This window comes from Malania oleifera, chromosome 1 (genome assembly GCF_029873635.1).
Source record: "Malania oleifera isolate guangnan ecotype guangnan chromosome 1, ASM2987363v1, whole genome shotgun sequence".
In the NCBI taxonomy this organism is placed as follows: Eukaryota; Viridiplantae; Streptophyta; class Magnoliopsida; order Santalales; family Ximeniaceae; genus Malania; species Malania oleifera.
In genome coordinates, this window is record NC_080417.1 from 105,227,504 (window position 1) to 105,247,459 (window position 19,956).

At 34.3% G+C, this 19,956-nt stretch overlaps 1 protein-coding gene across 2 annotated transcripts; it reads right to left on the minus strand.

Annotated features, from left to right (window-relative positions):
• Positions 1-129: 129 nt before the first annotated feature.
• Positions 130-16,639, minus strand: LOC131150449 (structural maintenance of chromosomes protein 4). 2 transcript variants are annotated; one of them, XM_058101173.1, is made up of 28 exons: positions 16,369-16,639; positions 16,127-16,216; positions 15,641-15,742; positions 15,383-15,559; positions 15,164-15,294; positions 14,506-14,584; positions 14,218-14,375; positions 14,053-14,128; positions 13,733-13,861; positions 13,518-13,662; positions 12,525-12,655; positions 9,531-9,683; positions 9,256-9,445; positions 8,755-8,888; positions 5,575-5,733; positions 4,760-5,068; positions 4,489-4,665; positions 4,191-4,274; positions 3,903-4,112; positions 3,699-3,788; positions 3,470-3,591; positions 2,280-2,435; positions 2,073-2,180; positions 1,693-1,753; positions 1,154-1,288; positions 953-1,040; positions 780-852; positions 130-699 (listed from the first exon to the last, which is right to left on the minus strand). In XM_058101173.1, exons 1-28 carry the CDS (start codon positions 16,534-16,536, stop codon positions 579-581), a joined length of 3,756 nt encoding a protein of 1,251 aa, XP_057957156.1. In that variant the 5' UTR covers positions 16,537-16,639; the 3' UTR covers positions 130-578. The 2 variants fall into 2 exon arrangements, with proteins under 2 accessions (XP_057957156.1, XP_057957164.1); XM_058101181.1 differs by lacking the exon at positions 16,127-16,216 and having other exon boundaries at positions 16,369-16,636.
• Between the last annotated feature and the right edge of the window lie 3,317 nt (positions 16,640-19,956).

The window sequence follows — 19,956 nt, forward strand, 5'->3', positions numbered from 1 at the left end:
ATTTTTTTTTTCAGTGAAATGAGCAGTAGATGTTGGGCTATGGTCAAGCCAAAACAAAAAAAAAAAACTAAAACAAAAAAAAAAGTTAAAAAAAAAAAAAAAAAACTAAAATAAGGGGCCAGCCGAAAATGAGAAATTCACTGCCATAAGATATTTGCAAGCAGGTTGCACAGCAGTCGCAAGTTCACTAGAAAAACATAAAACATTAAAAAATAAGACAAATAAAATGGCTATCATTTTTGAGCTTGAAAAAATATAAAATAAAGATAGCCCTGTGTTTTTTAGCACAGATTTCAAGTTATGGATTCGAACTTGTGTGGAATTAGACAAAATGTAATACAAAATTGTATCCAACTTCATCCAAACCTACAAATTCAAATCCAAATATCAAAACCCATGCTCCCAATCATTACCTAAGGAATTGAGCAATAGTTACACATCACTATATACATGTTACCCATCCCTCCTCCAGACTACATAAGCTTATGCATATCAACTTCAACTCACATGTGTACAAAAGAACACAGGCACGATACAGGAACCAACTTGAGCTCGTATCAGAAAATCCAACAGGTGCCTCAAGCTGCCTTTTCACAAATAACAAAACTCGCCGGGTTAATGGTAATGCTCTTGGTGCAATTATCTGTTTTATAAATCCCAACAAGTCTATCTGCTAACTCAAACATGTTATTCCGCAGGCTGCATGGTTGTACAAAGCAAATAGCATCTTTAGTAAAATGAATAAATCCCATCAAAATTCATTTTGACATCAAATCTACCTTATGATAATAAATTGTGCATCCTTTGTACGATCTTTCACATAATGTCCAACAATTGAAACATTCTTGAAATCTGTTACAGTATACGTGACAGGGAACAATATGAAAACCATAAGTTAAATAAATAAACAAATCCATTTAGAAGAATTAAGCTCATTAAGCAGCGAAAGTACCCAAAGCAGCATCAATCTCATCCATTACATAAAGTGGAGTAGGTTTGTAGTGATGAAGAGCAAAAACAAGAGCCAAGGAGCTCAGAGTCTGCAAGCAATTCAAAAATCAACCACATATAAAACCTAGAATAAGACTTAAAAAAAAATGGAAGTACTAAAATTTAAGACAGGAAGGCAAGTCACAAGCAGTATTGAGATGACCTTTTCACCACCCGACAAGTTTGCAATATTTTTCCAGCTCTTCTTTGGTGGCCTAACACTGAAAACAACACCTTCAGAAAAAGGATCCAAAGAATCCACTAGTTCAAGTTCTGCATCGCCTCCAAGCGTGATCATCTGTAATAATATCATCAAAGAAAACTACAATTATTACAAAAAGAATTATTAAAAGGAACATGAGAAAACAGAAACGGCATGAGCACCATCAACTATTAAAGGTTCCAACCTCAAGCAGTTCCATGCACGAATTAATAAAAGAAAATAGAAGTTTTCCAATGAAAAGTGGGCAAATTACAAGGGGCAATGCAAAAGAAAGGGTTTTAAATGACAATAAGACCATTCCAGGCCAGCATACCAAGTGGTAGCCACAGTTCAGGCAATTTTTCACTATTCTAACAAAAATTCAAATACAGCATAAATACCACAATCCATTCAAATGCAATTCAAAGTTCAATACAAGGTGTCTACAGGCAGAGGTTCAGAATGAGGACACGAGTAAAGGAAGTGGAGAGTTTTAACACCTGATACATTTCCTTCAATTTCAATGAAATGGTGTTGAATCCTGCCATGAACTCATCCAACCTAAATAGATAACCAATTTTTAGCAACATTATAATTATCTATAGAGGAAAAAATATCCAAAAGACAAGAAATAAGATTATAAACATCAAGAGAAAATAATATAATTATTGAGTTATGGCTGATATTCAGAAGGGTTATGCACTTGAGCCAGTAGGATCATTGTATTGTTTCATGAGGGCATTTTAGGGTTATCACATGCGAGCTATATATGCATGCCTGTAGCCTAGAGTTGAAAGCCTGGGGCAGTTTTTGATTGACGATATAGTGGGAAATTGCACATGGGGGTCCATAGCCCTGGGGCATGTTTCACAACATTTACCTTTTCTTTCTCCATTCATCATACTGCTTCTTTACATCATCACGCTGTTGAGTAACATTGTTAAGTTCTTCTACTCGTTCACTGTACAAAGATACTTTTCTCCGATATCTGCAATAGTGAATACAAGAAGAAATTTGCAGAATAAAACCCACTTTCCTACTTTATAAAGCAAGACACATTAACTACAAAAAGGGGGAAAAATCATACTCTGAGATTGAATCAAGATTTGGATTCATATCTTTCAATTGTGCTTCAAGTAATGTCACCATTTCAAGGGCCCTTTGTAGGTCACAAGCCTCAGTAAGAGTTTCATTTGTCTGGGTTTCTTGAAGCTTCTCAAGATCTACTAAATCCTTCTGAATTCTGCACCATATTTATAAATTCAAACATGCTTTGAAGCCATAAAAAACCATCAATTGAAAAAATGGTTTTAAATTGCAATAGCGGTCAGCGTAATGTAATGGTAACGGGTGTAATAGGAAACAAGAGTGGCGGATGTTAAATAACAAGAAACAGGTGTAATGGCCGAAAATTTTTTTCAAGCACGCACAACTTTGTGCAGTTTTAAGCTTTTAACGCTTCTTAAAAAGAGTTTTACTGTATTTTGAATCCTTTAGTTCAACTAAGTTGTTTGGAAAGGGCAAGAAATTTACATTATTTTTAAACCACCATCAACAGAAAAATTATGCGTGTATTTATACTTTCTCATTATTCTTATGCATGATAAATTCTTATGTGTGATAAATTAATTAATAAAACAAAATACAATATACACTCCATCAATCTATTAGACACATAAGACATATTATCATACGAATAATACAAATATACAATAACGACAAAAGAAAAGAAGGTTGAAATTGAAAAACTATAGAACATAAATATCAAATTGCTAATTTTATCAAAATAAAATATTTTACTAAGAAGTTAGTATTTTCAAATTGTTAATTAATGCATTGAAAACTATAGAACATAAATATCAAATTGCTAATTTTATCAAAATAAAATATTTTCCTAACAAGTTAGTATTTCCAATTTGTTAGTTAATGCATCTCTTGTGAGTTTAAAATAGTAAATTTTGTATCATTATCCTCATTATAATCCCCCCCCCCCCCCCCTCTTCTCGCCACAGTATATTGAGAATGTTTTATGAAAGGATGGAAAAAACAAAAGTGAGAAGAAAAAGTAAAAATAAAATATCCTATAGCAGTTACGTAACAGCCGTAGCGGCCTTTACGTAGCAGTTGTAGTCTGTAACAGCCGCTATGGATGTGATTTTTCTCTTCACCGATTTCGCAGTGTGTAACGATATCGGGAACCCAAAAAACCATTACGTAACAGTCACAGTGTTATTTAAAACCATGATTCAACAATATGTTCCACAGGTCAAGCCATACTGTTCCATCTGTTCTGTAAGAGCAATTTGCAAGTCATCAAGCTTTTTCTTGAAACCCTTCCCCTTCATTTCCAATTCCTTGTAAAGCTTTTTCAGGTCTTTCAATTTGTAGTCAGCATCAACCTGTGCCATCACCAAATCATTGGCATCATGATATTTACACATGTATGCATGCGCGCACAGACAATATGGAGCAGAAAACACAAAAGATATATTTATTGGCGTCAAACCTCAGATGCTCGCAACTCATCCACAGTTCTTTTTAGTTCATTGTAGTCGGATTTTGCATTATCCAACACCTCTTTATGCTGATCAATTAGCTAGATGAAACAAAGAAAGCAAATCATACATTAAATATAAAAGCAACTCCCAAATGCAATTAATAGTGAAAAAAATTAAATTTAAAATAATAATTATCTTTTAAAAAAAAAAACCTCCTGTGTTTTCTTATAGTTCTCCTGAACCACAAAAGCCTTCTGTTCAATCTCTTTAAATCTGGAAAGTAGTTTCTCCTTCTCCTGAAGCATTCGCTCTTTCTCCTTCTTAGAATCTTCAATCCCCTTTGTCAACTTCTTTATCATTTTTTGACCCGTCTCTATTTGAACGTTGTGACGATTTATGTCAGTGTTTTTTTTATCAATATCCTAGCAAAAACGAAGAACGTATTAGTCCAAATCTTGTTTTGTATGTCTCTTCTTGCTACAAATGACACATCTACTTACTGATTGAATCTTATTGACTTTTGACTTTTGCAATTTCAATCTTTCACCACCTGCATTTTCTATTCTATTCTGAAGCTCCAAAGCCTAGGAAACAAAGGAAAATGAACAAAGGCAGATCAAATTTTGTCATCAGACCAGGTGTAAAATTCTTAATATTCTGAATTTCTCAAATGCAAATAAACCACAACCCACGCACTTGGCATAGAGAACAAGACACAAGCTCCTAGTTAGGCATAAAGCTGCATATTTGTTTTTGTAGTTTTGAGAGGGTAATGAAAGATAATCAACATATTCACACCTTCTCCTTCAGATGTTTAGACCCCTGTATAAGCCTCTCAATCTCTTTTTCTTCTGTTGAAATAATTTTCTTGAGCTCCCCCAACCTAAAAAGCTCATCCTTCCTTGGCTGTGATTCGGTCTTCAGTGAATCAAGTTGTTTTTCAAGGTAACTATGTTGTTTATTCAAACTTTCAATCTGTTTAGAAGTCAATAATATACAATAAATAAGAAAAATTTTGTGTAATATCAACTAAAGGAAGATGCAGGCAAGGTATGCACTAGGGTATTACCTCTTTCTGACTTTTAGCCAATTCCATCTCCAAATGCGCAACTGCTTTCTCTGCAGTCTGATAATGCCTCACTACTTCAGTGATTCTCTGGCGTATACTTCTCAATTTATCTTCCATTGTAGAAAGCTCCCTTTCAGCAGTTGCAACAGCTTCTGGCGAAACACTGGTGGCTCGGATAGATGTGCCCATCTTGCCACCACGTGGCTTACTTCCTCCACCACTCATGGTACCAGACCTTTCAAAAAGTGCACCATCAACTGTTACGACACGCCGAAAATCTTGGTTTCCACCATATGCAATACGAGTTGCCTGTGAAAAAAGGGGAAGCATCAGTATGTTCAGACCGCAAATAAGGTGGGCAATGGAGAAAAAAAATGAACCAAAAAAATGATAACCATTAGCACTTCCAATCTAGAAGTAATTATCAAAAGAACAAACTCTAATCACAATAACTGATTCCAGATGACTATGCTTGTGAAATTAGTACTAATTACTTCTGTTTAGAGAAAAGATTGACTGCCTCCACAAGACAGCAGACCTACATAACACCATGACAACAGAAATCTTCCCAAATCTTCTACACTCAGTCAAGCTGCTATGATCCAAATTCCAGATATTGGAGCAGGGAGGGGGAAAGAAAGGGAGAGAGTGAGAGTGGGAACTACTATGTACTCATAATAAATTCTGCATCTACAATACAAGAAAGAACAAAATATAGGGGAACTTTTATGAACTAATAATATGGCCATTAACTTAAATATCCACCAAAAAAAATTTTAAATGAAGAAAAATGCAAACACATAAGAGTAAATTACCTGATCAAGATCTTTAGCTACAACAGTATTTCCCAATGCAGCAAAGAATGCAAGTTTCATTCTTTCATCTTTAACCTTTACCAAATCAAAAAGGCGAGGAACTCCCTCTGGAGTGCTTACTTTCTCCCTCAACTTTGGTAAATGATCAACTTGCTTCTCCTGCATATAGGGGTAAAATGATCAAGATTGCAGAGATCTGTCATAAACAGTTCATAAACAAGATTTTCTGCATTGTTACAGCATACAACAACTTGTCATAAACCAGACGTCATTATGCTGAAATAATACAACTCTTAAATGCTTTAACCAACAATTGTTTTGTAGTTTTTAATGCAATCTAGAACTTCAAGCATTTAGCTGCAAAAATCTCAAATAAAAGTCCAAACTTGTGTTGCATGAACCCAAGAACCTACTTAGTATGTAAACTCTAGGTTGGGTTTCTACAATTGGCTAGTTAGAGTAGTGACAGGCTTGGTTGGTATTGTTCTATAGTAGCAGTATTTTTGTCATCAGAAATATGTTTAGGATAGGCTATCTCAAGAGGGGGTAAAAAACTATCGACTACTGCACTCTGCTTGCTGACTTTACAATTCTTCTTCCTCTCTCTTCCATTTCTTTTATCCTAACCCTTGCTCTATTATTTCTAGACTAACTAAATCACATTTGCTAGGTTTACAACATGGCCTCCTTAGGATTCTCAAGGTAAAGGGCTGTTGTACAAGTGTGATAGGATCTTTGATATTGTAGGTAAACCTGATTCTAATTGGGCAAGTACAAATCCACTACTGGATAATTACCTTTATGGGTGATGGTCATGTTCTTAGGCAGAGCAAAAAACAAACTACCTACCGTAGCAAGATCAGCTGAGTACAAGCTAATAAGACAGCAAGAGAGTTCTAAATGGGCTTTCTGGTGACCAAGCCCACGAATGTGTTTATTGGTAATCAGGCTGCAACTATATTGCAAGCATGAATTTCATGAGTACAAAATATCAAAATTGAGAGGGCATTGTGAGAAATGATGTAATGAAGAAGATTCTAGCAACCCTGTTTTTCAAGCCCAATAACCAATTAGGAGATTTTAGACCAACTTTTTGTGCATGCTGTCCCAAGCTGGGATTAGGTATTATCAATACACCTCCAACTTCAGGGGGAGAGTTAGCAGGAGGAGGTTTGCATTCTCAACATTCTCTCTATATTTTACTGAGGACCGACCAGCTACATCATTTAAGCCACCTATTTGGCGTCCCTCCCTCCCTCATTTCTTCTTCTTTTCTTTAATTCCCTCTCTCTATTTCTGTTTCTGTCCTGCATAGTTGTTAGAATCTTGTGATTCACGGTTCGATTCGTATGATTCATATCAATTCCACTCAAATCGATTTGAATCTTACTAGCAAATCTAAAATCAATTGAATCACTATCGACTCTATCAATTCACCTCATAAATCTAGCAATTCGATCCAAATCTATTGATTCACACAATTCTAGACCTATCATATCCAGACAGACCTGACCTGTTTAAAACCCAACTTTTTAAATTGCTATATTTTTTTACACAATTACTCCATTCCTCATCTATGTCAGTTTTTTGTGCCAGAAAGGAGAAAATGGAACCTTGGGTCCTGTGCTGCCTTTGAAAAAACATTCTTCACTCCTGGAGTATAGTGCTCTCCATTGAGAAGAAGAGGCAGAACACACATTGGCTTTAAAATTTTTTTTTTAGCATTTTCTTCAATTATGATCATTTTAAAGTAAATTGTTTTTTTTCTTTTTAATTCAAGAAATAATATGCATGAAATGTTTTTTTTACTCGTTGATAAACACCAAAAGTTCAGTTTTTTTTTATTATTTTTTCTTGATTACTTCCCTTAAGCAGCATAATGTTCATTTTTATAATAACATTCCTTGACTCATTCCCTTTTCATTTTTTTAGGGGAAGCATACACATGAAATATGATTTTTTTATTGCCAAAATGTAAATGTATTGTACTATCTTGCTTGTTATTTATATTTCAATATATACATGTCATTTAGAATTGATTTTGGAAATTTGTACCGAATCTTACAATTCAATTTGATTCTCAATTCACAATTCCCAAAATTGAAATTTCAATTCACAATTCGAATCTTGATTTGACAACTATGCTGTCCAGGCATCAGTTTCTTGGTGCTCTTCCCTTCTTTCTTCTTCTTCTCTTCACTCCCCTAATTCTCCCTGTCTGCTTCTATTTCTATTCGTCCTACATCACTGTATCCCCCCCCCCCAACTCACCCTCACCCTTCTTTTATTGTTTTTAGACTAACCAATATTACAGCAGACTTTTATAACCTAATCCTTCAAAAATGAGCTAAGAGACCCAACTGGCAGGGGAGAATCAAGAAAATGATTAAAAGGGTATAACAGAGTTGCAGATATCAAATAACAGGGTAGGCAGAGCTGTATGAAGGTGATCTTGGTACATTTTGCTAGTTCTTTTCAAAACCTTGAGGGACTGATTCAGTCAAATCCCAACTCAGCAAGCTTATCACTCTCTATCTCTATCTCTCTTCTTTCTTCTTCTTCTTCTTCCCTTTCACTCCCTTATTTCTCCCCCTCTGGTTCTATTTCTATTCCTGTCCTACATCACTCCCCCACCCCACTCAGCCTCACCCTTCTTTTATTGCTTTTAGACTAACCAAACAGATTTACCAATTTCATAACAAACTTTTTATAACCTAATCCTTCAATAATGAGTTAAGAGACTCATCTGCCCGGGGAGAATCAAGAAAATTATTAAAAGGGTACAACAGAGTCGCAGATATCAACTAATGGGGGAGGCAGAGCTGTATCAAGGTGATGTTGGTACATCTTGACTAGTTTCTTTCAAAACCTTGAGGAACTGATTCAATCAAATCCCAACTCAGCAAGCTTATTCTGCTATTCAAAATAACCTCTAGATATGTGCTTTAAAAAAATCCCTAGATGCATGTTGCAACAACAGTGCACAAATCTCCCATCTGATAGTGGGGGACTGGGAAGCCTAATGTATGCAGCCTTACCCCCACAATTGGAGAGACTATTTCCATTGACTTGAACCCAATGACCACCTTGTTTTACCTTGGTCCAGGCTTGCCCTCTCAAAATAACTTATTATCAACACAGATGGAGATACAGAAAGACATTTTAACACACAGTAAATACCAGTATCATGAAAGTTGCAACACCAAGATTCTTCCTTCGAAGTAGCTCAACGCATGATTGTGCAGCGCCAGTTGTTTCTACTACTATATAATCAAGTCCAGGGCATGCTGTTGATACGGCAACATCATATTTTGCTGCAAAAACTAGCCAAGTTAAGAAACTAAATATAAAAGATTATACTAAAGAAACAGAATGTACAAAACAGTTGAAAGACAAACTAATAAAATGTAGCTGGGATGTACTCAAGATCTAAGGTGTGGTCCTTTGAAGCACAAAATAAATGCAATTAACTAGCTACAAGAGTGCATTACAGGATTAACAACAGGTAACCTTAACAAACAACTATGAAAATGGATGAAAAAATCTCAGAAAAGAGTACAAATACTATATGCAATGCCACATATTAAGCCAAAGAATTCTTGACACATGCTATGCTATAATCAATAAAATTGCAATATTTGTTCACGATGAGATACTAGCCATGATACACAATCTGCTCACCATCAATAGCACCTAGATCACCCATTCGACCATAAATTCCCTCAATTTGGTTTGATTCTTTTGCTTGCAAAATTGCTTTCAAGACAGATCCTTGACTTTTCTCAGATTCCATAACAGATAAGAGCTCTGCAACCTTCTGTCTTGCTGCTTGTTCAAAAGGAATCAGTGCTTCTTGTTCTTTAATGCATTCCTACAAAGAACAGTATTTTGACCCTATCAAAATTGCTGCAAGGAACAAAAGAAGATGAAAGTTTAACAATTACAAAAACACAAACCTGCTCCAATTTACGAGCTTCCAATGCTTCACACTTGTTTTTCTCTAAATCACTTTCAATATTTGCTATGCTTGCTCTTTTTGTTTCTATTTTACTCATTATATCATTCATTTGCTTATGTGCATCCTCAAAAGCTGCACGACCAGCTTCATGCTGAAACAGCCAAGAATCACATTCAGTAAAGCACATGAAATCCCACACTACAAATCCAATAATAAAGTGATTACCGCCCTTTTTGCAAATGGTAGAGCATGGGTATCTTCCATATCAATTAAACTAATGATAATTGATCATAAAAAATTAGTATCATTGATTTTGTCAAGTGATAATATATATATATATATATAGCCATAGTTGATACATATATTAGCATAGTTACTGCAGAAGACATTAATGGCTTTTCATTTGGAAAGACGTTTTCAAAAAATTTAGACAATGTGGCAATATGGTGAGAAAAAATTTTAACACGAGGCTGTGGAGCCACCCATGACACTTGAACCTTTGAACACAATGCACATTCTTATTACTATTGATGACTACCAAAAGCTGAAAAGCACGTGCATTGTGCGTGCCTATAGCTAGTCTATATTACTAAGAAAGAGGATTCCCTAAATTTGACCTTTTTTATTTTCCAAAACACCCTCACAATTGTTACCCAAAACTAACTAATGGACTATTTTTCTTTATTAAAATGAACTACCGATATCTTTTAAACTAATTTAAAGATGTAATATTAAAATCAATAATGCAGCTATTTATTTAATTTTAAAAAAATAAATAAATCATGGAGCATGGACACATTGTGTGTCCATAACTAGTTTTAAAATATTTTTAAAAAATTATAAATTTGAGAAATCTACTATTAATGAAACAAACCTCAAGAATATCATATCATCATTTTTTTCTCATACTTTAAAATACCCTCAAAGTTAAATATCATAATGGTAATATAATTCTTGATTTATGATATCATTTTTTCATATCAAATTACATAAGTTTTGATACTGTGAAGTAGTGTAATTGACAAATTAGATGAATTCTAATTCTTTTGTCTGCATATTACCAAATATGTCAATATGATTTTGATTCAAATTCTATGTTGAAACTATGCTATTAATTAAAGACAGCATAGTTTTTAATCTGTGTGTTTCGTCCTTTATGTTCCCAAAATGTTCTATTTTTACAAAATTTATATTGAAAATAAAATATTTACTTTACAGCTATGGATAATTTAGTAAATATAAATCCTACCTACATCTACTCATGAATATACCAATAATCACCCATGACTAAATTTTGTCCACACAATACATATTCTTATTACTATTCATGACTACCAAAAGCCAAGATGCATGTTCATTGCATGTCCCATGGCTAGTGGCAAATGAAATAATGGACTAAGATACGCAACCCAAATATTATGGGAGCAATTTTTTTGCTTCAAAAGTTATGGCTCATTCAAAAATTCATGCTCAATCATGCCCACAATAAGCAATGCCCTCTGACCATTAAATATGTTTTTATTGGTAATGCAAGTATTGTACTAACTGGTCGCCGAAGGGGTGCCAAGCTCATATACACTAAAAGAAATCCAAAAATTAAAAAATCCAGCCACCCAGTAAGTTTTGGAGGAAAATTCTTGGTGCTTCAAAAGAACAGAGTACACTCAATCATCTTATTTTATCTCTACACAAACAGTTCTCTGTCTTCGAATGCCCTATTATCCCTTTCCCTGAAAATGTTCCAAAACAAACAATGAGGAATCTTCATCCAGATTTCCTTTCCTCTGCAATGGATACCCCACTCTTTTCAACAACAGAAAAAAGGATGACACAGACTTAGGCATCACCCACGCAATGTTACAGGTTGAATGAAGATGGGTGATGTTTAATCATTACCTTGAGAATGATTTGAATAAAAGGTTTTCTACTAATAGGAGGTGTCCAATACTAGGAACAGGATAATAACTAGACTCTTGACTCTCTGTACGTAGATAGCCATAGGATGACTAATCATTGAAAAAAATAAAAATAAAAGAATTCAGACAAGTCCTTTAACACTTAATTTTCCAGCTCCTATTTCTACTAGCCTTACCAAAGTGACATTTTCTTGCTGTATAACTTACTTCAAAAACTCATAATCAAAATTTTCCGATAAAATTTTCATGTATACCAACAGCAGGAAAAAAAGGGGCAAAAAAAAAAACACCAGAAGACACCACAAAAACATTTCAAGTTAATCGACCACTAAGCAGGTGGTTGTCCATTGGTTTGGGCTTCAGCCAAATATGTCCAAGTAATTTTTATTGATCACATTCTCACCTGGGCTTTTATGAATAAATTTTGTCCAATGGAACTTGTACTTCTGCTGTGAAATGTGCTTCACTGGGTACACTTGGATATAGAAACTCCAAATTTGTGAAAAATGTAAATATTTATCAGATCTCTTAACTTTCAATTCGATACACAGCAACCCATTCTTTAATATGTTGACAAGCAGTTTTCATACATGACTCGAAGGAAAATAACAGCATTTTATTTAAGAGCCTCAACCATATACTGTTCAATCAAATCACATTTTTCAGCAGAAAAAGAGATAAATTTTTATTCGATTGCACTGCATTTCACATCATTGCAACACCAGTAATTCATGAATGTTCATTGTTATAGTTTCTCCTGCTAAATAATTTGTGGGCAACTTCCAACAACACTTTATAGAAAATGGCAGAAGTGGGGATATTTCATCTTCCATAACACCAACCCAAAAAAATTTTCTCTGCACTATAAGTTAATTCTAAGAGATGACATGTTTCTCTTTATTTTTTTTCTTCTCTTTTTTTTTTTTTTTTTTCTTTGGTTTGGCTTCATAAGACATGATACAATTTCATTAATAAGACATGGTTTCAATTCCATTTGGAAGAAAAGGAAAAGTACAGCTTTGAAAATTGGTGCTATGTAAAACCGATTTGCAAATTAAACTTAATACCAACCTCACCTTCTCTTTCAAAAGCTTGCTCTCAGTACATGCAACTTCAAGCTTTCCCTTGTGCTCAATCAATTGTTTCTCCCATGGTTCTAGTTCAACTCGAACATTTGCAAGCTCAGAGCGGTAGTTCTCAGTTTCAGCTGTTTATTAATAGATAAAATACCAGTGTCACTGTTTGTCAACAAATTAACAGTCAATAACAATTAAGAACTTGGATATACATCCACTCAAAAAATGACATCAATAATTTAGAAAGGGAGTGAATGCATAATTCCTCAATCAATTCATGATCCAATAAAGCAAAGGTAACAAGAGCGTAAAAACTAGGGGGGATAGCATGGATGTCAGGTTGTCAAGGCAATATATTCAGGTTAGACTATGTCATACTTGTAGTAGAATTATCACTGGAAAAAAAGAACAACCTGCAAATCAGCAGAATATATTGTGCATGGTACTAAAACGCACACAACTAAAAGAGACAAAGCAGGCTTAAACAATGTCCCAGGCTGTATCTTATCTATCATTTCTAGTTTTCTATATAATCCATTGATGATTGAGAGAAGGGGAGTCTTGGATCTATGTTTTTAAATAATGCGCGTTACAGAGTGCTTCTAGTCAAGCACGAGGCTATGGAGTTATTCTGTAACTACCAACATTCATCAACTCCATTGGCCCCAATTGAATTTCACCTGGGTTTATCCTGCATCACAATAAGTTCTAACAGGTCCAATTTCACCTCGATAGCTGCTATTTTAGAAAAATAAATAATAAACTATCTCTTATATGAGAAAAAAAAACTAAAAATATATATATTAAATTAGCAAACTAAACAATTTAACAAAAAACCCAATTGCTTTAAATAGGACTATAATTACTGGCTCCTTCGTAATATATGTCTCCAAAAGACACAACTATATTCAGTAATTTTAGTGGAATACTACAAGAAAGTACAAAATGGATTTCCAGCCTTTTAGGAATTTCACTGAGAAAATAATACATCACCTTTAGAATTCTCCTTAATTTCTTCAAGGAATTTTTCCTCCTCTAACAAGAGTTTTTGCAGTCTAGGAATATCTTCTTCCAACTTTGGTATCAGATTTGTCGAGTCTTCACACTCCTTTGAGAGGTCATTGATCTTTGATGAATCCTACAATAGAAGACAAGATTATTATAATAAGCATATTCTTAGGTCGAATAGAGATTGCACGTTCCCATACCTTTTCAATTTTCTCTTCAAGTTTCTTTATTTTTTGTTTCATGTGCTTTAAATCTTCCCGGTATTTAACATCCTGCCTTTCAAACTCCTTAAACTCATCCTTACAAGTTCGTAGTCCATTATCAAGTTCCTAAAAAAACAAGCAAAAACTAAAAAGCTCATCGCATGAACAATATTGAAAACAAGCTAGGGTGATAGCTGTGTAATCATGTCACAGAATATGATGCAAAGGTTGATGTACTCAAAATTTCCTATTTATGAATGATACGATAGGGAATGCATATGGTTCTCCTAACAATGACAACATCTAAGGATACAAACCTCTTGTCTTTTTATGTACTTCTTGTGCAAAGCTTCAAGCTCCTTCAATGTAACACTATTTTCCTGAATCTTTTCCCTGAAACACGATGACTTCAATTGTATACTATTTCATAATTAACCACACAACAACCATAATATCTGAATCCTTGTTATGATCAAAATTACCTTTCATGCTTCAGGTTTTCTTCCATGGTAGAAAGATTGGCTTGAACTTCAGCTGTACGAGCACTAGTATCCTCAAAAGCCAATTTTGTGGCTTTCTCTTGCCATTTTAAGTGTAACAAGTCTTTTAGCATGTAGGCTTCGGCTTCATTCTTTACATCCTGATATCAATAAATAATTAAAAATATTATATTATATGTGCTTGTGCATGAAAATGCTGGGTAATGTTGGATAATTAATTAAAGAATAAATTTGAGAAATAGGGGCCAATGTGGTACAAGTTAGTCATACCTCCAAGCTATCTCTTTCCTTCTCTGCTAACTTAACCAGTTGCACCACACCAGATCTTTTTTCATTAAGGGATTCAAGCCTGACAGGCCAACAAGAAAAACATAAATAATGGCACACATCTATATCAGATTAGGTGTTGTAGTGTTGGAAGTATTTTATCCAACAAAAGGAAGTCTTGAAACAGTAGAGACATCATCTGTGATTCTTCTACCAAGGGTGTGTAAAAACAGCTAAAATCAATTTGTAAAGACTAATTACCTAAAAACACTGCCTGCTTTGGCTGGTTATCATTTTGTAAGTGTTCATAAGGTTTTTCAGTGATTTACTTCAGTCTATGGTTCTCATTTGTCGTTCATGATTTGTTTATCCTCATTGTTTAATACATACACCCTTCTCTGGAGAAAGTATGCTTTACCTTTGATAACTTCAATTTAATAATTCAAGTGATTGGTGCCTGGAGTTGCTGGCCATTAGCAAATCCTTTTAAATGTTTCACTTCCTATTCTGAACTTTTTATTATAACTGCTTGAGCTAAATAAAACTCACTCTGTACAAATAAGCAGGTGATCACTTTGATTTCCATAATTAATATAACTGCATGAAGGGGAAACCAGAAGATGCAAACTTTCTACAAAATTAAAGAAGGCATAGAACTCACAGCTTAAATGACTCATCAATCTTCTCAACATATTTGTTAGTTCCAATAATGTCCTCAAGATATTCTAGAAAACCTTCATCATGAGGCCCTTGGGCCTTTGGCTTCATCAATGAAATCTGCTCAACTTCACCCTGATAACAAACAGCGTGCACAAGTCCAAATATCAAATCCAAACTTCATATATACAGAAATACAGTCATCGAGTGATGAATACTGAACCTGAAGAATCAAAAATCGGTTATTGTCCAAGTCCACTCCTTTCCCTTTTAATTTCTTAGTCACTTCTGTGAAATTACTTGCACGATCATTAATGTAGTACTTAGAGGAATTGTCTCTAAATGCAACACGAGTAATTACAAAGTCACTTCCTGGAACAGCTTCATAGGTCCCATCCTCCTGTAACCGAAGAGAGAAAATAACCACAAGGCAAAGACCGGAACCAAAAACACAATTAAAAGATATACAAGGAAAACTTACCAGATCAATGATCTCCTGAAAGTAAACAGAAACACCAGCACTGTCTAGATTCTGGTGATTTGTGGAGTTGTGGATGAGCTCTGAAACTTTGTTGAGCCGCATCTGTGCAGTTGAACAGGGTTCAGGATAAATTACGATATAGAAGCCCAATAGGGTCTAGCCTATTTCTATCCCCACGCCCCTCCCCCTTTGGTTATTGCACAAGTAGAGGAAGTGAAACTAAAAATGAATAAATAAACTCGGACAAGCATGCTCGCTTTTGTTTTTCGTTCCTAAATTCCATCACTAAATGGACGCATTGAATTCACCAAAAAAATTCACTGTTCGTAAGCGATTGATTCTCTTGGTTAGCTAATTTGTAAACACATCTCTAGCTTTAAGGCCATAATTGCTTGAATTTTGTTCTTGGACTAAAAAAACAAAAAATTGATTCTAAGATTTAAAAAAAGTTTGACCCAAAATAAATAAATAAATAAAGAGGAGCACCTGCTTGGCTCGTTTTCCAAATACAAAGAGCATGGCGTCTATCACGTTGCTCTTCCCACTCCCGTTCGGACCAACCACCGCCGAAAAGCTCTGCCTCCCAAAATCCCAACATCATGCCGAACCAACAAATCATGAGTGGTTCTTGAAGACAGAGTGATTATTCATACAAATTTACGCACGCGCACACATAAACAAAGAGAGAGGGAGAGAGGGGGAAAGGGAGAGAAAGAAAGAGCCCTAACCTTGTGGAAAGGGCCAACGCGCTGTTCACCGGCGTAAGATTTGAAGTTCTTCATGACCATTTCCCTAATGAAGAGCCTCGGAGCTCTACACCTTCCGGGAACTGAGTCAGACTCGCCGGCGGCGAAGTCGTCGGGCGATTCCATCGGATTCCCCACTTCCGGCTCCATCTCCAAATCTCCCCAACGAGCCTTTTGAACTGCCACACAGACACTCTTTCGTCTCCCAGATTGAGAAATCTAAAAACTTGCGATAATTTGACATATAAGTAATTGTAAAAATACAAAAAAGCATATAAATAATAAAGCCCTCAGAGATGTGGCGGGAAACCAAAAGCGATTTTATTGTTTCAAAAACAAAGCTGAGGGAAGAGAGCACTCATGTGGCCCTCCTCCAATTTTTATTTTTTTTTATTACATATGAATTACAGCAACCAACGAGCCCTTCGGACCTCCTGATACAGCACCAAATCTACGAATCGGCGTTTTTCGCCTCCAGATCTCGCTAATTATGGCAAAATCCGAATGTGGACACGGTTTCCGTGCATCAGTTGGACATTCGGCCCACCTGACCCCCGGGACACATCTTCATTACAGTCCACGGTCCCTACTAACTCACATAAAACTCTCACCATCCACGGTCTCCACTGGCTCACATAACGAACTTTCACCATCTACGGTCTTCGCTGACTCACAGAATAAACTCTCACCATTCATAGGCACCGCTGGCTCCAAGAGTGTATCTACCTAGAACTCAACCTCCGATATTCCTTCTTAATGTCTTTCCATCGCGTCATATATATTCTTAAGTTAGTCCACGAATAATTATTTTTATGAATGAAGAGATGTGACATGCCAAATAAAATTCGACTTTCATGAAAAATTTTAGGAGCTTTTGAAACTTGAAAAATATAACTAAAAAATTTCAAAATTTTCCTTTTTATGGTACATTTGACCAAAAAATTGTTTGCAGAAAGAAATATATATATATATATATATATATACATATATTATTTTTTCCCCACTAAAAAAATAAAAATGTATTTTTTCTAATATGGTTAAAAACTATGAAAAACGAAATATTAATTATGTACAAAATTAAAATATTATTCATTAATTTGTTATATATTTTATTATTTATCACTTTTCTTAATAACAAAACATAAAAAAGTGAATTCTTTCAAATTTTCTTTTCTATTCCTTAAATTTTTCAAGTTCCAAATAAATCCTAAAATATCGTCTAGATTAAGGATTTTGTTTGAGCAAAAAATAAATTTTTTGTTACATTTTCTTTTACATCAAATCCATTAAAATGTAAATTTGTTATAATTTGATTAAAAAATTTTAAAATATCAAATGTTAATCATGTAAAAAAACTCATAATTTTATTTATTAACTTGATACACATTTTATTTTTCTTCTTACTATCCTCTATAAGAATGAAATAAAGCATGTATCAAATCAATGAATAATTTTTTAAAAATTTTACATATGATTAACATTTGATTTACAACTTAAGTTTTTTTATCTACTTTTGAGGAGTTGCAGGCATTTAAAATTATCAATGCCTAAAAGGAAATTGATAATACTAAATTAATAGTAAAATTTAAAAAAAAAATACAGTTGACTCATTATTTTAATGAGTCAAGTTAATTAAAGATGTGTATTGGGCCTAAATAAAAAAATTAATTAATTGGGGTCTAATGAAGATGATTGGGTCTGCTTTTAATCCATTATATATGATTAGTTATTTTATGGTTCATGTTTCATATGCATAGACACATGTTAAGAGATAAAGGGTTTGAGGGTTTTATCCAACCCTAATTTGTGCCTACAAAAAATTTTACATTAACTTATCTAAAAGGAGAGAAGAGATGAGGACATAGCTTGGGAGAAAAAAATGAGGCAAACACATAAATCACGGATCAAAGTTTCATTTTTTGGCAATATTGGTAATTGAAGAATACTTGTCGATACTGAATTTTATCTAAGAGGTACCAACGAATGGAAGTTGCATGACGGTCCCCAAATTAAAAAAAAAACCAAAAAAAATTAAAGACTCTAAGAATATGATACAAATGATTGAAAAAGTGAAGTCCCTACTTCTTTAAAAAGGGAAAATGAAGGGCAAACCATAATAGATCCAAAAGATAGAGTAATTGGCTCGAGAGTAAACTTATGCGTAGAAAAGATGGTTGATCGACCATCCTAAAAGAGATTAGTCAATCAACACCCCTATCAATATTCTTTCTAAGAACAGTTACCGCTGAGTATGCATGTGTGTGCATGTGTGTGTGTGCTTGCGTTTTTAATAATTGAAAAAAAAAATGATTTCTATTTTTAATCGTCTCTTAACAACATAGCTAGAAAACCTCCAATCTGCTATTGTTTGAAAAGGGGTTAGCCTAAGGAAACCCTAAAGTTTGACCTTTCCTAAAAATCATTTTTTTAACTTAAAAGGGGGGGGGGGGGGGGAGCATTTTGTAAGTCTTACATTTTATATTTTTAATCCCTCATTTATTGGTTTTGATAATGTCATAGGGGGAGAAGAATGAAAATAGGAACTTGTATAAGTGTGTATATTTGAAAAACTTATTTAAACCATGCTTCTTTGATTATTTCTAGTTAACTTTACAAGTTTATTTATATTTTTTTGAAAACAGTATGTCGTCATAAAAAAAATGGGAGATTGTTAGCCCCAATGTTTCATTAACCGTATCTTGATGATAACAAACTATTTTGATTTAATGACTTTACTTTTAAAGATGTGATTACGCAAAGTAACTATTTAGAGTTGAAAGTGTTGAAAATTTGAGATTAACTTTTAAAGACTAACATTGTAATGCCCCCAAACCCGCCAGGTGGGGCTCGGGGTGTGATAAGACCAATCACACGTTTCTGATACCATTCACGCAGCAGAACTAATTAAACAGTCTCAAATAAAATACTAGAGTACTATATACATATTACATAGCCAGAAAAAAAAAATTAAAGGAGTATAACCAAATTATTCATACATAGTCAAAAAAAAAAAAAAATTAAACATAGAACTTTACATATATCTGTTCTTTTAACCACTCACAAAACTGAACCCCGCCCCAGAGCTTTCTAAGCTTGATCACTTGAAGGACATAAAAAAAATAATAAATCACAAGGGTGAGACACCCCTCAATAATGAAGAAATAAGCTATAACAGTGTGTAATAGAAGAGTTTTAATAAAATGTAAAACAATGTCATTTAATAATCAACAACAACCAATAAAATGCATACATACTATAGTCACACAAACAAACCAATATTTATAGCAAAAGTTTCCAAGGATTGGGGTGATTACCCGCCCATACAAGTAGCACTCTTCTACTCTGATACCATTTGTAACCTTAGCCTTTTATTTGAGTGTAGCCACAACTGATACTGATCAAGGCACTCACTTCTCAATAAGCCCTCGGACGGAGAGTATTATTTTGCCATAAATATTCATACAATTAAATTTACACATATTCAATGCTAATCATTTCACAGAGATCCACGTATACACGCATACCACAACTCATCCACACAGGATGCACACACACTTCATTCACACCCAC

Bases quoted from the DNA above. Each gene is read 5' to 3' on its own strand.
- LOC131150449 (XM_058101173.1), bottom strand. From the start codon at position 16,536: ATGGAGCCGGAAGTGGGGAATCCGATGGAATCGCCCGACGACTTCGCC. The intron at 14,129-14,217 runs GTAATTTTGATC...ATCGTGTTTCAG, and splicing joins GAAAACCTGAAGCATGAAAG to GGAAAAGATTCAGGAAAATA. The intron at 9,684-12,524 runs GTGAGGTTGGTA...TGGCTGTTTCAG, and splicing joins GCAAGCTTTTGAAAGAGAAG to CATGAAGCTGGTCGTGCAGC.